This window comes from Symphalangus syndactylus, chromosome 19, assembly GCF_028878055.3.
Source record: "Symphalangus syndactylus isolate Jambi chromosome 19, NHGRI_mSymSyn1-v2.1_pri, whole genome shotgun sequence".
Taxonomy (NCBI): Eukaryota; Metazoa; Chordata; class Mammalia; order Primates; family Hylobatidae; genus Symphalangus; species Symphalangus syndactylus.
The window spans coordinates 91,087,008-91,106,833 of NC_072434.2; the positions used below are offsets into that span (position 1 = coordinate 91,087,008).

The following is a 19,826-nucleotide window of genomic DNA, read 5'->3' on the forward strand; positions in this document are numbered from 1 at the left end:
TTTTAGTTTAATAGTAGAAAAAAGGAAAAAATGATACCCAGAAGGGAAAAAAAGGAAAAAAATAGAAGTAGCTACCTTAATTGACAATAAAAGCACTTAGTTTCTGTTGCATATCTAGAAGATCAGCCTGGACTAACTCCTTTTCACTGTGCCATTCCAGCATGATGTGCAGAGCTTGGTATTGGGAGGTAGGCCTGTGTTGTACTATTGTGCAACTTTCAGTATGCTGAGACAACATGTTCTAAAATGGGGCAGCTGGCAGAGCATGGTGGCTCACAGCTGTAATCCCAGCAGTTTGGGAGGCTGAGGAAGGCAGATCATTTGAGGCCAAGAGGTCAAGACCAGCCTGGGCAACATAGTAAGGCCTCGTCTCTACAAATAATTGGAAATTTAGCCAGGCATGATGGTGTGCACCTGAGGTTTCAGCTACTCGGGAGGCAGTGGTGGAGAATCACTTGAGCCCGGATGTGGAGGCTGCAGTGAGCTGTGACAGTGCCACTGCACTCCAGCTTGGGGGACAGAGTGAGACTCTGTCTCAAAAAGTAATGGTAATAATAAAATAAAATGTGGCAGTACATGATGGAATTTCTGAATTGGATTAGCTACTTTCCTTGCTTTTTGTTTCTTTCTCTTATCCACTGGAGATCAGCAAATAATTCAAGTAATCAAAAGTTGCAAAAAAAAAACACCATGATTTTTCATAGATGACTCCCCATGACTTCTTCCCTTCACATTTAGCCACAGCTGCCATACTGCTTCCTAAGCATGGCAAGCTCAGCTTCCTTCTCACTTGCAGCTTCAAATGGACTTTTGGACTATCTGGGTGTTCCTTTATTTGTCTCTTTCTGATTTCCTATGTCAAAGATAAACAAGGTGGAAGGACAGATTTTAATCAGTAATATATTATTGCAATGTGGAAAAGAGTCTAGCATGAACTGAACTCAACTTCTGAACCCAATCAGAGGCATTTTGAAGGGAGGATGAGGGAAGAGGGAAGAGTAAGTGAGGGGTCAGGAGAGTCAGGGAAACAAAAAATTACAAAAAGTAGAAGGGGGGGTGGTAAATTAGTCCATTCTGTGTTGCTATAAAGGAATACCTGAGACCAGGTAATTTATCAAGAAAAGAGGTTTATTTGACTCATGGTTCTGCAGGCTGTACGAGAAGCATGGTGCCACATCTAATGAGGACCTTGGGAAGTTTACCCTCATGGCAGAAGGTGAAGAGGGGGCAGGCATGTCACATGGTGGGAAGCTTACCATCATGGCAGAAGGCGGAGAGGGGGCAGGCATGTCACATGGTGAGAGTAGGGGCAAGAGAGAGAGGAGGCAATACCTGGCTGTCTTAAACAAGTAGCTCCCGCATGAATTAATAGAGTGAGAACTCACTTATTACTATCGGGATGTCACCAGGCCATTCATGAAGGATCCACTTCCATGACCCAACTGAGAGGTGAAGCCAGCTGGGCTTCTGGGCCAGGTGGGGACCTGGAGAACTTTTCTGTCTAGCCAAAGGATTGTAAACGCACCAGTCAGCGCTCTGTGTCTAGCTAAAGGTTTGTAAACACACCAATCAGCACTCTGTAAAAACTCACCAATCAGCACTCTGTGTCTAGCTAAAGGTTTGTAAATGCACCAATCAGCACTCTGTAAAAACGGAACAATCAGCACTCTTTAAAATGGACCAATTGGCACTCTGTAAAATGGACCAATCAGCAGGATGTGGGCAAGGCCAAATAAGGGAATAAAAGCTGGCCACCCAAGCCAGCAGTGGCAACCCACTCAGGTCCCCTTCCACGCTGTGGAAGCTTTGTTCTTTTGCTCTTCACAATAAATCTTGCTGCTGCTCACTCTTTGGGTCTGCACTACCTTTATGAGCTGTAACACTCACTGTGAAGGTCTGCAGCTTCACTCCTGAAGTCAGCAAGACCACGAACCCACCGGGAGGAACAAACAACTCTGGACGCACCACCTTTATGAGCTGTAACACTCACCGTGAAGGTCTGCAGCTTCACTCCTGAAGTCAGCAAGACCACGAACCCACCAGAAGGAAGAAATTCTGGACACATCTGAACATCTGAAGGAACAAACTCTGGACACACCATCTTTAAGAACTTAACACTCACCGCAAGGGTCCATGGCTTCATTCTTGAAGTCAGCGAGACCAAGAACCCACTGGAAAGAACCAATTCTGGACACACAACCACCTCCCACTAGGCCCCACCTCCAACACTGGGGATCACATTTCAGCATAAGATTTGGAGGGGACAGGCATTCAAACTATACTGGGGGACTTGATCAACATGAAACTTCTCTGGGTTTGCTAACTGACTGGTGCTTTTGTAAGCTAGGCACCTAGCCCCCCACGGAGGCTGGGCGACAGGGGCCCTGTCTTCAGGTGTTGGTTAGAACAAGCAGCAAATTCTTGGGGCAGCCTTGAGCTTTCTCTCAGGCAGCTATGTGAAGAGTGGGGGTAGGGATGCTGGGGAAGGGGCGCTGAGCTCTTAGAAACTGTGTTACTGTTTGTTCAAGTCTTTACAGGCCAAGGATGAGACTCATGCAAAACCAGGCTCAGAGGAGCCTGGTTAGAGTTTGGTCACGGAGAGGATCTTTGTCACCTGGCTAGAGTGTGGTCACGGGGAGGATCTTTGTCACCTGACTAGAGTTAGGTCCAGGAGAGGATCTTTGTCACCTGGCTAGAGTTTGGTGGAGGAGAGGATCTTTGTCACCTGGCTAGAGTTTGGTCAAGGAGAGGATCTTTGTCACCTGGCTAGAGTTTGGTCGAGGAGAGGATCTTTGTCACCTGGCTAGAGTTTGGTCGAGGAGAGTGAGAGGTGAAGCTGGCTGGGCTTCTGGGTCGGGTGGGGACTTGGAGAACTTTTCTGTCTAGCTAAAGGATTGTAAATGCACCAATCAGTGCTCTGTGTCTAGCTAAAGGTTTGTAAACACACCAATCAGCACTCTGTGTCTAGCTAGTCGGGTGGGGACTTGGAGAACTTTTCTGTCTAGCTGAAGGATTGTAAATGCACCAATCAGCACTCTATAAAAATGGACCAATCAGTACTCTGTAAAATGGACCAATCAGCACTGTGTAAAATGGACCAATCAGCAGGATGTGGGTGAGGCAAAAGAAAGAAATAAAAGCTGGCCACCCTGGCCAGCAGGGGCAACCCCCTCAGGTCCCCTGCCATTCTTTCGCTCTTCACAATAAATGTTGCTGCTGCTCACTCTTTGGGTCTGCACTACCTTTATGAGCTGTAACACTCACCGCGAAGGTCTGCAGCTTCACTCCTGAAGCCAGCTGAGACCATGAACACACTGGGAGGAACGGACACCTCCAGACGCACCGCCTTTAAGAGCTGTAACACTCACTGTGAAGGTCTGTGGCTTCACTCCGGAAGTCAGTGAGACCACGAACACACCAGAAGGAAGAAACTCCAGACACTTCTGAACATCTGAAGGAACAAACTCCGGACAGACCATCTTTAAGAACTTTACCTCTCACTGCGAGCGTCCGTGGCTTCATTCTTGGAGTCAGCAAGACCAAGAACCCACTGGAAGGAACTAATTCTGGACAAAGAGGATCTTTGTCACCTGGCTAGAGCTTGGTCAAGGAGAGGATCTTTGTCACCTGGCTAGAGCTTGGTTGAGGAGAGGATCTTTGTCACCTGGCTAGAGCTTGGTTGAGGAGAGGATCTTTGTCACCTGGCTAGAGTTTGGTCAAGGAGAGGATCTTTGTCACCTAGGAAACAGTCACAACTGATGTTGGAGGCATTCTTCTATCTTCTCATGTCCCTAGTCCTACCCTTCACCCCCGAGCTTCAGAAGACCCAGCTTCTGATTTTGTGAAGGTGGTGGCTAACAGCCTGTCCATAAGACAAACTTGTCTTCTTTTGGAGGAGAAGGGGGTCTTCCCTTTTTCTTGGCACTAACTTTGGTGCAGAAATCAAGCTGTCTGCTGGCCCCTGGAGAGAAGGAATTCCTTGGAAATCCTTTAGATGAAGAATTGCTTCAAGAAGGGCTAGACCTGGGACTGCTCTACACAAAAGCAAATTGTTCCAAGATTCCTATCCCAGTAAGCCGGTTTTGTGTGCTTTTGAGCTTTAGATGAAAGGAATGACACAGATATTCTCTGTTTGGCTTTCTGTTCGGATTAGTGTTTGTGGGATTCATTCATACTGTTGTATGTCATGATGGACAAAAACATTAAGTTCCCTGGAAGCAACAGGAACATGGCCTCAGTGTCAGAGCTGCAGATGGCGGGGTGTGATTCCCACAGCTGCCCCTCGGGCCCTTCCGAAAATCAGCCCCTGCTCCTTTAAAAAACTTACTATTATAAATTATAAAATAATTATTATATAAATTATTGTTAAAAAGTTTGAACAATATAGAAAGGTAAAATGTATGAACCCCTTTCTCTTGCATAATTTATACAAACCCACTTCCCAGTAATAATCACTGTTACTATTAATAATAGCTAACACTTATTGAGTAGTTACCATGTGTAAGACATGTTTCTAAGCATTTTACAGTTATTAAGATTTATCGGTGGAGCCAAGATGGCTGAATAGGAACAGCTCCAGTCTAGAGCTCCCAGCGTGAGCGATGCAGAAGACAGGTGATTTCTGCATTTCCAACTGAGGTACCAGGCTCATCTCACTGGGGAGTGTCAGAAAGTGGGTGCAGGACAGTGGGTGCAGCGCACCCAGCATGAGCTGAAGCAGGGCAAGACATCACCTCACCCGGGAAGTGCAGGGGGTCAGGGAATTCCCTTTCCTAGTCAAAGAAAGGGGTGACAGACAGCACCTGGAAAATTGGGTCACTCCCACCCTAATACTGCACTTTTCCAATGGTCTTAGCAAACGGCACACCAGGAGATTATATCCCGTGCCTGGCTCAGAGGGTCCTACACCCATGGAGCCCCACTCATTGCTAGCACAGCAGTCTGAGATCAAACTGCAAGGCAGCAGCGAGGCTGGGGGAGGGGCACCTGCCATTGCTGAGGCTTGAGTAGGTAAACAAAGTGGCTGGGAAGCTCGAACTGGGTGGAGCCCACCGCAGCTCAAGGAGGCCTGCCTGCCTCTGTAGAACCCACCTCTGCGGGCAGGGAATAGCCAAACAAAAGGCAGCAGAATCCTCTGCAGACTTAAATGTCCCTGTCTGACAGATTTGAAGAGAGTAGTGGTTCTCCCAGCACGCAGCTGGAGATCTGAGAACGGGCAGACTGCCTCCTCAAGTGGGTCCCTGACCCCTGACCCCCAAGCAGCCTAACTGGGAGGCACCCCCTAGTAGGGACAGACTGACACCTCACATGGCTGGGTACTCCTCTGAGACAAAACTTCCAGAGGAACGATCAGGCAGCAACGTTTTCTGCTTACCAATATCCACTGTTCTGCAGCCTGTGCTGCTGATACCCAGGCAAACAGGGTATGGAGTGGACATCCAGCAAACTCCAACAGACCTGCAGCTGAGGATCCTGACTGTTAGAAGGAAAACTAACAAACAGAAAGGACATCCACACCAAAACCCCATCTGTACATCAACATCATCAAAGACCAAAGGTAGATAAAACCACAAAGATGGGGAGAAAACAGAGCAGAAAAACTGGAAACTCTAAAAATCAGAGCACCTTTCTTCCTCCAAAGGAATGCAGCTCCTCACCAGCAATGTAACAAAGCTGGATGGAGAATGACTTTGACGAGTTGAGAGAAGAATGCTTCAGGCGATCAAACTACTCCAAACTAAAGGAGGAAGTTTGAACCCATGGCAAGGAAGTTAAAAACCTTGGGAAAAAATTAGTTGAATGGCTACCTAGAATAACCAATGCAGAGAAGTCCTTAAAGGACCTGATGGAGCTGAAAACCAAGACACGAGAACTATGTGATGAATGCACAAGTTTCAGTAACTGATTCGATCAACTGGAAGAAAGAGTATCAGTGATGGAAGTTCACATGAATGAAATGAAGCGAGAAGAAAAGTTTAGAGAAAAAAGAATTAAAAGAAATGAACAAAGCCTCCAAGAAATATGGGACTATGTGAAAAGACCAAATCTACATCTGATTGGTATACCTGAAAGTGACGGGGAGAATGGAGGCAAGTTGGAAAACACTCTGCAGGATATTATCCACGAGAACTTCCCCAATCTAGCAAGGCAGGCCAACATTCAAATTGGCCTTTGACGAGTTGAGAGAAGAATGCTTCAGGCGATCAAACTACTCCAAACTAAAGGAGGAAGTTTGAACCCACGGCAAAGAAGTTAAAAACCTTGAAAAAAAATTAGTTGAATGGCTAACTAGAATAACCAATGCAGAGAATTCCTTAAAGGACCTGATGGAGCTGAAAACCAAGGCACGAGAACTATGATTCGATCAACTGGAAGAAAGAGTATCAGTGATGGAAGGTCACATGAATGAAATGAAGCGAGAAGAGAAGTTTAGAGAAAAAAGAATTAAAAGAAATGAACAAAGCCTCCAAGAAATATGGGACTATGTGAAAAGACCAAATCTACATCTGATTGGTATACCTGAAAGTGACGGGGAGAATGGAGCCAAGTTGGAAAACACTCGGCAGGAAATACAGAGAACGCCGCAAAGATACTCCTCAAGAAGAGCAACTCCAAGACACATAATTGTCAGATTCATCAAAGTTGAAATGAAGGAAAAAATGTTAAGGGCAGCCAGAGAGAAAGGTCGGGTTACCCACAAAGGGAAGCCCATCAGACTAACAGCTGATCTCTCGGCAGAAAATCTACAAGCCAGAAGAGAGTAGGGGCCGATATTCAACATTCTTAAAGAAAAGAATTTTCAACCCAGAATTTCATATCCAGCCAAACTAAGCTTCATAAGTGAAGGAGAAATAAAATCCTTTACAGACAAGCAAATGCTGAGAGGTTTTGTCACCACTAGGCCTGCCCTACAAGAGCTCCTGAGGGAAGCACTAAACATGGAAAGGAACAACTGGTACCAGCCACTGCAAAAACATGCCAAATTGTAAACACCATCAAGGCTAGGAAGAAGCTGCATCAACTAAGAGCAAAATAACCAGCTAACATCATAATGACAGGATCAAATTCACACATAACAATATTAACCTTAAATGTAAATGGGCTAAATGCTCCAATTAAAAGACACAGACTGGCAAATTGGATAAAGAGTCAAGACCCATCAGTATGCTGTATTCAGGAAACCCATCTCATGTGCAGAGACACACATAGGCTCAAAATAAAGGGATGGAGGAAGATCTACCAAGCAAATGGAAAACAAAAAAAGGCAGGGGTTGCAATCCTAGTCTCTGATAAAACAGACCTTAAACCAACAAAGATCAAAAGAGACAAAGAAGGCCATTACATAATGGTAAAGGGATCAATTCAACAAGAAGAGCTAACTATCCTAAATATATATGCACCAAATACAGGAGCACCCAGATTCATAAAGCAAGTCCTTAGAGACCTACAAAGAGACTTAGACTCCCACACAATAATAATGGGAGACTTTAACACCCCACTGTCAACATTAGACAGATCAACGAGACAGAAAGTTAACAAGGATATCCAGGAATTGAACTCAGCTCTACACCAAGCAGACCTAATAGACATCTACAGAACTCTCCACCCCAAATCAACAGAATATACATTCTTCTCAGCACCACACCGCACTTATTCCAAAATTGACCACATAGTTGGAAGTAAAGCACTCCTCAGCAAATGTAAAAGAACAGAAATTGTAACAAACTGTCTCTCAGACAACAGTGCAAACAAACTAGAACTCAGGATTAAGAAACTCACTCAAAACCACTCAACTACATGGAAACTGAACAACCTGCTCCTGAATGACTATTGGGTACATAATGAAATGAAGGCTGAAATAAAGATGTTCTTTGAAACCAACGAGAACAAAGACCCAACATACCAGAATCTCTGGGACACATTCAAAGCAGTATATAGAGGGAAATTTACAGCACTAAATGCCCACAAGAGAAAGCAGGAAAGATCTAAAATTGACACCCTAACATCACAATTAAAAGAACTAGAGAAGCAAGAGCAAACACATTCAAAAGCTAGCAGAAGGCTAGAAATAACTAAGATCAGAGCAGAACTGAAGGAAATAGACACAAAAAAACCCTTGAAAAAATCAATGAATCCAGGATCTGGTTTTCTGAAAAGATCAACAAAATTGATAGACCGCTAGCAAGACTAATAAAGAAGAAAAGAGAGAAGAATCAAATAGACGCAATAAAAAATGATAAAGGGGATATCACCACCGATCCCACAGAAATACAAACTACCATCAGAGAATACTGTAAACACCTCTACACAAATAAACTAGAAAATCTAGAAGAAATGGATAAATTCCTCGACAAATACACCCTCCCAAGGCTAAACCAGGAAGAAGTTGAATCTCTGAATAGACCAATAACAGGTTCTGAAATTGAGGCAATATTTAATAGCTTACCAACCAAAAAAAGTCCAGGACCAGATGGATTCACAGCCAAATTCTACCAGAGGTACAAGGAGGAGCTGGTACCATTCCTTCTGAAACTATTCCAATCAATAGAAAAAGAGGGAATCCTCCCTAACTCATTTTATGAGGCCAGCATCATCCTGATACCACAGCCTGGCAGAGACACAACAAAAAAAGAGAATTTTAGACCAATATCCCTGGTGAACATCGATGCAAAATCCTCAATAAAATACTAGCAAACTGAATCCAGCAACACATCAAAAAGCTTATCCACCATGATCAAGTGGGCTTCATCTCTGGGATGCAAGGCTGGTTCAATATACACAAATCAATAAATGTAATCCAGCATATAAACAGAACCAATGACAAAAACCATATGATTATCTCAATAGATGGCACAAAAGGCCTTTGACAAAATTCAACAATGCTTCATGCTAAAAACTCTCAATAAATTAGGTATTGATGGGATGTACCTCAAAATAATAAGAGCTATCTATGACAAACCCACAGCCAATATCATACTGAATGGGCAAAAACTGGAAGCATTCCCTTTAAAAACTGGCAAAAGACAGGGATGCCCTCTCTCACCACTCCTATTCAACATAGTGTTGCAAGTTCTGGCCAGGGCAATCAGGCAGGAGAAGGAAATAAAGGGTATTCAATTAGGAAAAGAGGAAGTCAAATTGTCCCTGTTTGCAGATGACATGATTGTATATCTAGAAAACCCCATTGCCTCAGCCCAAAATCTCCTTAAGCTGATAGGCAACTTCAGCAAAGTCTCAGGATACAAAATCAATGTGCAAAAATCACAAGCATTCTTATACACCAATCACAGACAAACAGAGACCCAAATCATGAGTGAACTCCCATTCACAATTGCTTCAAAGAAAATAAAATACCTAGGAATCCAACTTACAAAGGACGTGAAGGAACTCTTCAAGGAGAACTACAAACCACTGCTCAATGAAATAAAAGAGGATACAAACAAATAGAGGAACATTCCATGCTCATGGGTAGGAAGAATCAATATCGTGAAAAAGGCCATACTGCCCAAGGTAATTTATAAATTCAATGCCATCCCCATCAAGCTACCAATGACTTTCTTCACAGAATTGGAAAAAACTACTTTAAAGTTCATATGGAACCAAAAAAGAGCCTGCATTGCCAAGTCAATCCTAAGCCAAAAGAACAAAGCTGGAGGTATCACGCTACCTGACTTCAAACCATACTACAAAGCTACAGTAACCAAAACAGCATGGTACTGGTACCAAAACAGAGATATAGACTAATGGAACAGAACAGAGCCCTCAGAAATATTGCCGCATATCTACAACTATCTGATCTTTGACAAACCTGACAAAAACAAGACATGGGGAAACGATTCCCGATTTAATAAATGGTGCTAGGGAAACTGGCTAGCCATATGTAGAAAGCTGAAACTGGATCCTTTCTTTACACCTTATACAAAAATTAATTCAAGATGGATTACAGACTTAAATGTTAGACCTAAAACCATAAAAACCCTAGAAGAAAACCTAGGCAATACCATTCAGGACATAGGCATGGGCAAGGACTTCATGTCTAAAACACCAAAAGCAATGGCAACAAAAGCCAAAATTGACAAATGGGATCTAATTAAACTAAAGAGCTTCTGCACAGCAAAAGAAACTACCATCAGAGTGAACAGGCAACCTACAGAATGGGAGAAAATGTTTGAAATCTACTCATCTGACAAAGGGCTAATATCCAGAATCTACAATGAACACAAACAAATTTACAAGAAAAAACAAACAACCTCATCAACAAGTGTGCGAAGGATATGAACAGACACTTCTCAAAAGAAGACATTTATGCAGCCAAAAAACACATGCAAAAATGCTCATCATCACTGGCCATCAGAGAAATGCAAATCAAAACCACAATGAGATACCATCGCACACAAGTTGGAATGGCCATCATTAAAAAGTCAGGAAACAATAGGTGCTGGAGAAGATGTGGAGAAATAGGAACACTTTTACACTGTTGGTGGGACTGTAAACTAGTTCAACCATTGTGGAAGACAGTGTGGAAATTCCTCAGGGATCTAGAACTAGAAATACCATTTGACCCAGCCATCCCATTACTGGGATATACCCAAAGGTTTATAAATCATGCTGCTACAAAGACACATGCACACATATGTTTATTGCAGCACTATTCTGTTGCGGGAAGTCAGAGACCCCAAACAGAGGGACCGGCTGAAGCCATGGCAGAAGAAGGTGGATTGTGAAGATTTCATGGACATTTATAATTAGTTCCCCAAATTAATACTTTTATAATTTCTTATGCCTGTCTTTACTGCAATCTCTAAACATAAAATTGTAAAGATTTCATGGACTCATCACTTCCCCAATCAATACCCTTGTGATTTCGTATGCCTGTCTTTACTTTAATCTCTTAATCCTGTCAGCTGAGGAGGATGTATGTTGCCTCAGGACCCTGTAATAATTGCATTAACTGCACAAATTGTACAACACGTGTTTTTGAGCAATATGAAATCTGGGCACCTTGAAAAAAGAACAGGATAACAGCAATGTTCAGGGAACAAGAGAGATAACCTTAAACTCTGACTGCCGGTGAGCCAGGCAGAACAGAGCCATATTTCTCTTCTTTTAAAAGCAAATAGGAGAAATATCGCTGAATTCTTTTTCTCAGCAAGGAACATCCGTGGGAAACAGAATACGCGCCTGGAGGTATAGGCCTATAAACGCGCCCCCCCCTCCAGGTGTACCTGTCTTTTATGGTCGAGACTGCGGGGGTGAGATAGACCCCAGCCTCCCATAGCGCTCCCAGGCTTATTAGGAAGAGGAAATTCCCACCTAATAAATTTTAGTCAGACCGGTTGAGCTCAAAACCCTGTCTCTTGATAAGATGTTATCAATCACAACGATGCCCGAAACTTCATTAGCAATTTTAATTTTGCCTCTGTCCTGTGGTCCTGCGATCTCACCCTGCCTCCACTTGCCTTGTGATATTCTATTACCTTGTAAAGTACTTGATGTCTGTGACCCACACCTATTTGCACACTCTCTCCCCTTTTGAAAATCCCTAATAAAAACTTGCTGGTTTTGCCGGGCGCGGTGGCTCACGCTTGTAATCCCAGCACTTTGGGAGGCCGAGGCAGGCGGATCACGAGGTCAGGAGATCGAGACCACGGTGAAACCCCATCTCTACTAAAAATACAAAAAATTAGCCGGGTGTGGTGGCGGGCGTCTGTAGTCCCAGCTACTCGGAGAGGCTGAGGCAGGAGAATGGCGTGAACCTGGGAGGCGGAGCTTGCAGTGAGCCGAGATTGCGCCACTGCACTCCAGCCTGGGCGACAGAGCGAGACTCCATCTTGAAAAAAAAAAAAACTTGCTGGTTTTGCGGCTTGTGGGGCATCACGGAACCTACCGACATGTGATGTCTCCCCTGGATGCCCGGCTTTAAAATTTCTCTCTTTTATACTCTGTCCCTTTATTTCTCAAGCTGGCTGACACTTAGGGAAAATAGAAAAGAATCTATGTGAATATCAGGGCAGCGTCCCCAATACTATTCACAATAGCAAAGACTTGGAACCAAGCCAAATGTCCATCAATGATAGACTGGATTAAGAAAATGTGGCACATATACACCATGGAATACTGTGCAGCCATAAAAAATGATGAGTTCATGTCCTTTGTGGGGACATGGATGAAACTGGAAACCATCATTCTCAGCAAGGACCAAAAACCAAACACTGCATATTCTCACTTATAGGTGGGAATTGAACAATGAGAACTCACGGGCACAGGAAGGGGAACATCACACACTGGGGCCTGTTGTGGGGTGGGGGGAGGGGGGAGGGATAGCATTAGGAGATATACCTAATGCTAAATGATGAGTTAATGGTTGCAGCACACCAACATGGCGCATGTATACATAGGTAGCTAACCTGCACGTTGTGCACATGTACCCTAAAACTTAAAGTATAATAAAAAAAAAAAAGATTTATCGTGTATTCTTAACATTTTGTGTGCATATACATACTTTTTTTGTCTTAAATATACTCTTGTAATGTTAGGAAATTTGGAAGATTTTCCATGTCACTATACAGTTCTGTTTTGTTTTTTTTTTTAGAAACATAGTCTTGCTCTGTTGCCCAGGCTGCAGTGCAGTAGTGTGATCATGATTTAATGTAACCTCAAACTCCTGGGCTCAAGCAATGTTCCCACCTCAGCCTCCCAGGTAGCTAGGACTACATATGCACATCACCACACCCGGCTAATTGAAAAAAAAAAAAAATTTTTTTTTTTTTTAAGAGATGGGGTCTCGCTACATTGCCTAGGCTGATCTCAAACTTCTGGACTCAAGTGATCCTCCTGCCTTGGCTTCCCAAAGTGCTGGGGTTACAGGCGTGAGCCACTGTGCCCAGCCTACTTCATTCTTTTGTTTTTGTTGTTGTTGTGTGTTTTTTACCTAGAACCACCTGAATAGTCATACTTCATTCTTTATAGCTGTACAGTTCCTATTGAATGACTAGGACACCATAATTTATTTAATAATTCCTCTGATAAAGGACATTTCAGTTGTTTCTACTTTTTGTTATTACAAAGCAATGCTGCAATGACCATTATATTAGTCCATTTTTGTGTTGCTATAAAGGAATGCCTGAGGCTGGTTAATTTATAAAGAAAAAAGTTTATATTTTGACTCATGGTTCTGAAGAAAGTACATAAAGCATAGTGCCAGCATCTGCTTCTGGTGAGGCCTCAGGAAGCTTCCAGTCGTGGCAGAAGGTGAAGTGGAGCCAATGTATCACATGGTGAGAGAGGGAGCAAGAGAGAGAAGGATGAGTGCTCTTTCAACTACCAGCTCTTGTATGAACTCACACAGAGAGAACGTACTCTTTATCCTGGGGATGGCACCAAGCCATTCATGAGGGATCCACCCCCATGACCAAAACATCTCCCACCAGGCCCCACCTCCAACGCTGGGGATTACATTTCAACATGTGATTTGGGGGGGGCCAAACATCCAAACCATAGCAAGCATTCTTCCCCCCCCAAAAAAATAGATGTATATACATACACATATATATATATATATATATATATTGTTTTTTTAGTTTTTGTTTTTGATTTTGTTTTAGAGACAATGTCCCACTTTGTCACCCAGGCTGGAGTGTAGCTCACTATAACCTCCAACTCCTAGGTTCAAGCAATCCTCCTGCCTCAGCCTCCCAAGTAGCTGGGACTGAAAGTGCATGCCACTGTACCTGGCTCTGTAAGATTATTTTTTAGTGACTGTTTACTCCACTAGAATGTAAACTTCTTGAGGGCAGGGGCTTTATTTGTTGCCATATCCCCAGTACTTTATTCCTAGTGCCTAGTATATAGTTAAGTGTTTAATAAATACTTGAATGCTTACTACTTTATACCCGCCAGATGGACAAGCATGAAGTCTGAGAATACCAAGTGCTGACAAGCCCGTAAAGCAAGAGGATTCTTGTATCCTGCTGAGAGCGAAAATTAGTGCATGTGCTTTAAAGAGCAATGAGATAACTCAAATGTGAATATTCTAGCACCAACCATTTTCATTCCTGACATATATTCAATATACTTTCGCACAGCTGCTTTAGGAGAAATGTACAAGAATTTTATTGTAGCATTCTTTGTATTATATTGCACAAAAGCACTATACAAAATTGTACAAAAGCATTGTAGAATTTGGTGTATTTCTCTCTCTCTCCCTCTCTCCACACACATATCACAGACATTTTTTTTTATTTTGAATCATTTGGGAATAAGTTCACGACATCATGATCAAATAAGAAAGCTGCAGGATTAACATTTACAAAATATTCAAAATATGCAGAAGAGTACTATAGTATTTATAAATACATATATAACAAGCAGAAAGATGGAATAATGAACACTGAATTCAGGCACGTGGCCGCTTTGGGGACGGAAAAGGAAATGTGTTCAGGAACGAATACCTGGAAACCTCGCTATCTGGAGTATTTTTCTTAAGCTGTGTTGAGGGTACATATTCGTTATTGGCTGTACCTTTTTTGCAAGACATATATTTCAAAATTTTTAAAAGCATCCATTTATTCCTATTTTAATGAGAGTTTTTAAAATCAGGAATGGGCTGGGTGCCGTGGCTCATGCGTGTAATCCCGACCCTTCGGGAGGCCGAGGTGGGTGGATCACCTGAGGTCAGGAGTTTGAGACCAGCCTGGCCAACAAGGTGAAACCCCACTTTTACTAAAAACACAAAAATTAGCCGGGCATGGGGGCGCTCGCCTGTAGTCCCAGCTACTCGGGAGGCTGAGGCAGGAGAATTGCGTGAACCCAGGAGGCGGAGGTTGCAGTGAGCCGAGATCGCACCACTGCACTGCAGCCTGCGCGACACAGCGAGACTCCATCTCAAAAACAGAAAAGAGAAAAGAAAGGGAAAAAAAGGAAGAAAGGCAGGAAGGAAGCAAGCTCGAGGGTTCTCGGCGTGGGCCATCCCCGAGGCCATCGGCAGATTTTCTCGCACTCTTTGCTCCACCCCCACGTGCAACAAGAACAACCGGCTGCCGCCTCCAGCTTCCAGCGGGGCTAGAAGATGCGCTGCCCCGGGCGGCCAGAGCCGCGCAGAACAAACCGCAGGACGGAATTACCGGCCGCCGGCCGCGCCTGCCAGGCTTGGACGCGGACTCGCAGCCAGGGCCGCCGCCCTAGGAAGCCTCCCAAGCAAGCCGCTGCCCTGCGGCTCCCGCGCGAGGCGGAGTGGGCGTGGGCGCGGCCCTGGCGCGGCGGCGCGCGCGGGGTGAAGGGAGCGCGGCGCGCTGGCTGCGGCGACGGCGGCGGTTGCTGCGCCGGGTACTGGGGTCGCTGCCTGAGGCGCAGGCGCTGTGGACTCAGCCCGCCCCGGGCCTGGGCTGGCTGTGGACTCGTCATGGCGACCGAGCAGAGGCCTTTCCACCTGGTGGTGTTCGGCGCCTCTGGCTTCACCGGCCAGTTCGTGACCGAGGAGGTGGCCCGGGAGCAGGTGGACCCGGAGCGGAGCTCCCGCCTGCCCTGGGCCGTGGCGGGCCGCTCCCGGGAGAAGCTGCAGCGGGTGCTGGAGAAGGCGGCCCTGAAGCTGGGTACAGGGGCGCGGCGGGACGGGGCTGCGCGGGCGGCTGGGCCGGGGACCCCGCCTCGCCCCAGACGAGCGTTTCTCCCGCAGGGATGCGCCTACGTGTCCCCGAGCCCTGCGTGAGGACAGGATGAGGAGAGGGAGGGATGTTTCAAATATTGCCATAGCTTTGTTCCACCTTCTTAACTATATATATATACACACACACACACACACGTATTTTTTTTTTCTTTCTCCTCTTTCCCGCTTTTTGCATTTCTGCCTCAGTTTGGGGAGCTCTCCTGGCGACATGGTCAAGGACTTGAGTTGTCCCTCTCTCTGCTTCGTCCTGCCCCGCAGCAGGGGCACCTGTTGAGCCTGCGGATTTGTTGATATTCGGTCGGAGAGGAGAGGAGGGCTTTGGTCTCTTGGAGATCGGAGTCTCCCTTTGCCTCGTGTTTTGAGGACGGGAGAGCCAGTCTGAGAGACGGGAGAGTTGTACTGACAGTGTCTTTGTGGCTATTCTCTTTTAGTTTCTTGTTTTGTGTGTAAGAATACTCCAGCAGTCTTCCTCTTCAGAGAATAAAAAGTGTGTATTTCTGGTTTACATGCTTACCTATTCTTTAAGCATTCAGGTAGCATATATTTATTGATAATCTAAGCATTCAGGTAGCACATATTTATTGATAATTAAGCATTCAGGTAGCACATATTTATTGATAATTAAGCATTCAGGTAGCACATATTTATTGATAATCTAAGCATTCAGGTAGCACATATTTATTGATTCTCTAAGCATTGAGGTAGCATATATTTGTTGAGTGACCTTGTCCATACTAAGACCTGTCCCGAGTCTGGGGTGCAGGATGGGACAGAGAGGAGACAGACACACGGATCCTGCTGCCTTCGTGGCTGGGGAGACATCTGACTGACGACTCTGTGGCCTTTAAATTTGGCTATTAATGCCCCACCGTAGATTTCGCTTATACAGACACCCATTAGAGTTCTGGAAATACTACATTGTTTCTGTTTAATCTGCTTTCACACGATGCCCTGCTCGGAGTGCTTTTGTTCGTGGTTATGTACAGAAGACACCACGTAGGCTGGACTCTCCTACAGCTTTTGGTGCTGACACTACCAACACATAATTCTGACCAAAGAGCTTTTTGGTCGTTATTTTTCCAAGAGAAGTAATTTCACTATTAAAATATATGCTTCCATTTCTTCTTCCGTCTCAGCAAGATCCTATCAGTACAGCCTAGTCACTTACCATATATAATGCCCAAATCAAGTTTTATTGTGGGGGATATACCTTCACCTATTGAGACCTGCATCACTTAGTTGAGCCAGTTAATTCCAGTTATTTTCTTATGAGCCTGTGTGTGTTTATATAGCGTGTGCTTTTCACCTCAGAGTTCTAATGTTTTTTGTTTTTGTTTTTGTTTGTTTTTTTTGCCATTCTTCTGCCTCAGCCTCCCAAGTAGCTGGGACTACAGGCGCCCGCCACCACACCTGGCTAAGTTTTTGTATTTTTAGTAGAGATGGGGTTTCACCGTGTTAGCCAGGATGGTCTCGATCTCCTGACCTTGTGATCTGCCTGCCTTGGCCTCCTGAAGTGCTGGGATTACAGGAGTGAGCCACTGCACCCGGCCCTGATGGTTTTGATGTTAACAGTCAGTCCAAGACTCTACATCGCCTACAACTGGATCATAGTAATTGTTTAGTAGTTGATGAGAAACTTTATTTTTTTAAAGACAAGGTCTCATTCTGCCACCCAGGCTGGAGTGCAGTGGCGTAATCACAGCTCACTGCAGCCTTGACCTCTGGGTCTAAGTGATTCTGCCACCTCAGCCTCCTGAGTAGCTGGGACTACAGGATATGCCACCATGTCCGATAACTTTTTTTTTTTTTTTTTTTTTTTTTTTAGTAGAGACAAGGTCTTGCTATGTTGCCCAAGCTGGTCTGGAACTCCTGAGCTCAAGAGATCCTTGCGCCTTGACCTTCCAAAGTGCTGAGCCACTGCCCCTGGCCAAGAAACTATTTTTATGACATAAATTTCTTGTTGGAGAGGAAGTCTGGATAGTTAACTGCTCAGCATTAAAACTTGATTGTGAAATTGTCATGTTACACAGGATTTGTTATTTACACAACGCTTTTATTCGATTTTTTTAAAAGGTCGGTTTTTTAGTAACCTTAGTGTTAACTCAGTTTTCCTCATAATCTTTTCCTTTTGTATTACCTGATTAAAAACAGTTTTATCTTTTGTCTAAGCAGGAGAGCTAGCTTTCAGTACATCAGTGTATTTAGTAATTTGCTGTCACTGATTACTGTAAAAAGAAGATAGGAAGATGTAATCCACTACCAGGATTTACTTTACTTCATTTGTTTCTTATTTTAGGAAGACCAACACTGTCGTCTGAAGTTGGAATCATCATCTGTGATATCACTAATCCAGCCTCGCTTGATGAAATGGCTAAACAGGCAACAGTTGTCCTCAATTGCGTAGGACCAGTAAGTAATCAACCCTTTGTATCAGAACAAACAATCCATTCATTTCTAGCAAAATATTCCAGAGGAACATAAGGACAGAGGACAGAATTGTTGGTTGAAGGTCTTAACCCCATATGGGGAGTTTTTTCTTCTTGGGAGGAGCAGCTGGAGATGACCAAAGTCTCCTGAGAGAGAGAGTGACAGGCTCTCCATGACGCTATCCTTAGGGCATGTGTGCTGGCTTGTTGATTGGTTACATCTGTGATTCTCAGACTTTTCTTTCCTTTTTACTATATGCCCCTTTGGTAAAAAATGTTTGAGTGTGTATCCCTAGTATATTTTTTATTTATAAATTATATTCTTGTATTACTGGGTAAATATATTTTTAAAATACACAAAAAGAAGACTAGAAAACGACTCATTTATTGAATAAATATTTATTGATACTTACCATATGTGAAATGCATTATCGTAGGCACCTGGGACACAATGGTGAACGAAACAGAAAATCCCTCATGGAGATTACATTCTTGGGGAAGACAGAAAAATAGGACTGTAATAGAAGGTAATGAAAAGTGCTTTGAAGAAAAGTGAAGCTGAGAAAGGAGAAAAGGTGTTGGCATATCGGTGTTTTTAGATGGATGGTCAGGGAAGGTTTCTGTGAGGAAGTGACATTTGAGCCGAGATCTGAATGAAATGAGAGCAAATTGCATGAACGTTTTGAGGAGAGACTTTTCCAGGGACAGCAGGCACAGAGGTCCTGAGATGCAAGTGTGCTTGGCAAGACCGAAGAGTGTGACAGAGGCCAGTGTGGCTGGGCTGGGCAGGGCAGAGAGGCGGAGAGTGGATCAGAGAGAAACCCGGGAGCTGGGTCATGTGGGATCTTACAGGCCATGGCCAGGATGTGGATTTTTTTTCCAGGTGTGACCAAGAGGCGTTGAATGGTTGAAAGGAAGGGCTTCATCTGATTTAAATTTGAAGTTCTTTGGCTTCTGAGTGGAAAAGTAGATAACAAGGGATGAGCAATGGAATGGTCCAAGCACAAGCCCTGGGGTCGTAGTGGTAGAGGTGCTGAGAAGTAGTTAGGTCCAGAGTATATTTTCAAAGGAGAACGGCTTTTGCTGTTGTACTGAATATGAAAAAGTCATCAAGTCACAGGCCATCAGACTTTTGGCCTGTGTAACAAGGTGAATGTTGGTGACATTTAGTGATCTGAAGAAGACATCACAGTTGGCAAGATGTTTAAAAATTATCTAAAATATTAATTTTTAATTGAGAGCAAAAGGGTTTTTGAATTGCTATTGAATAAAAGTGTTGTTGATTTAGATTCATCTCATTCTTAACTAGCTTGGATTCCATCCATGAGGTCCACTGCTCCACTCTGTAATGGATGCCCTCATCTATCTCCCTTGCCTTTTTCTCCTCAGTACTCTGGAAAAATCCCAGCCCTGGTTATTCTCTTTGCCTGCTCCTCACCTGAACATGAGTAACACAGTGTGGCTGGAGAAAAATGTATCCCCCTGCTAACTGGTCACACTTCAAATATCTGTTTACAAACCTCGTGTGGTGATCAGCACCTCTGGCAGCTCTGCTCTAGTTCCCTCAGGAATTCTCTCTCCTGCTCTCTGAAGCAGCTCACAGCCTTGTTTTCCTTGAACTTTTAGTATCCCATCTCTCTTTCCTTGTTCTTATCTGATGTTTTTTTTTCTTTTTTTTAAACTATGAAAATAGAAGCTGGTTAATAACAGAATTTCTTTCTTCATCTTCCTACCAC

The 19,826-nt window shown here is 44.0% G+C and overlaps 1 protein-coding gene across 1 annotated transcript in view; it reads left to right on the forward strand.

Annotated features, from left to right (window-relative positions):
• The first annotated feature begins 14,764 nt into the window (after positions 1 to 14,764).
• Positions 14,765 to 19,826, forward strand: part of SCCPDH (saccharopine dehydrogenase (putative)) — a 48,485-nt gene continuing 43,423 nt past the window's right edge. Inside the window, exons 1-2 of the mRNA XM_055234691.2 lie at positions 14,765 to 15,590; positions 17,961 to 18,073. Of these exons, the coding sequence (XP_055090666.2) occupies positions 15,068 to 15,590; positions 17,961 to 18,073 (636 nt within the window). The 5' untranslated portion in view covers positions 14,765 to 15,067. The remainder of the gene's footprint in view (positions 15,591 to 17,960; positions 18,074 to 19,826) is intronic.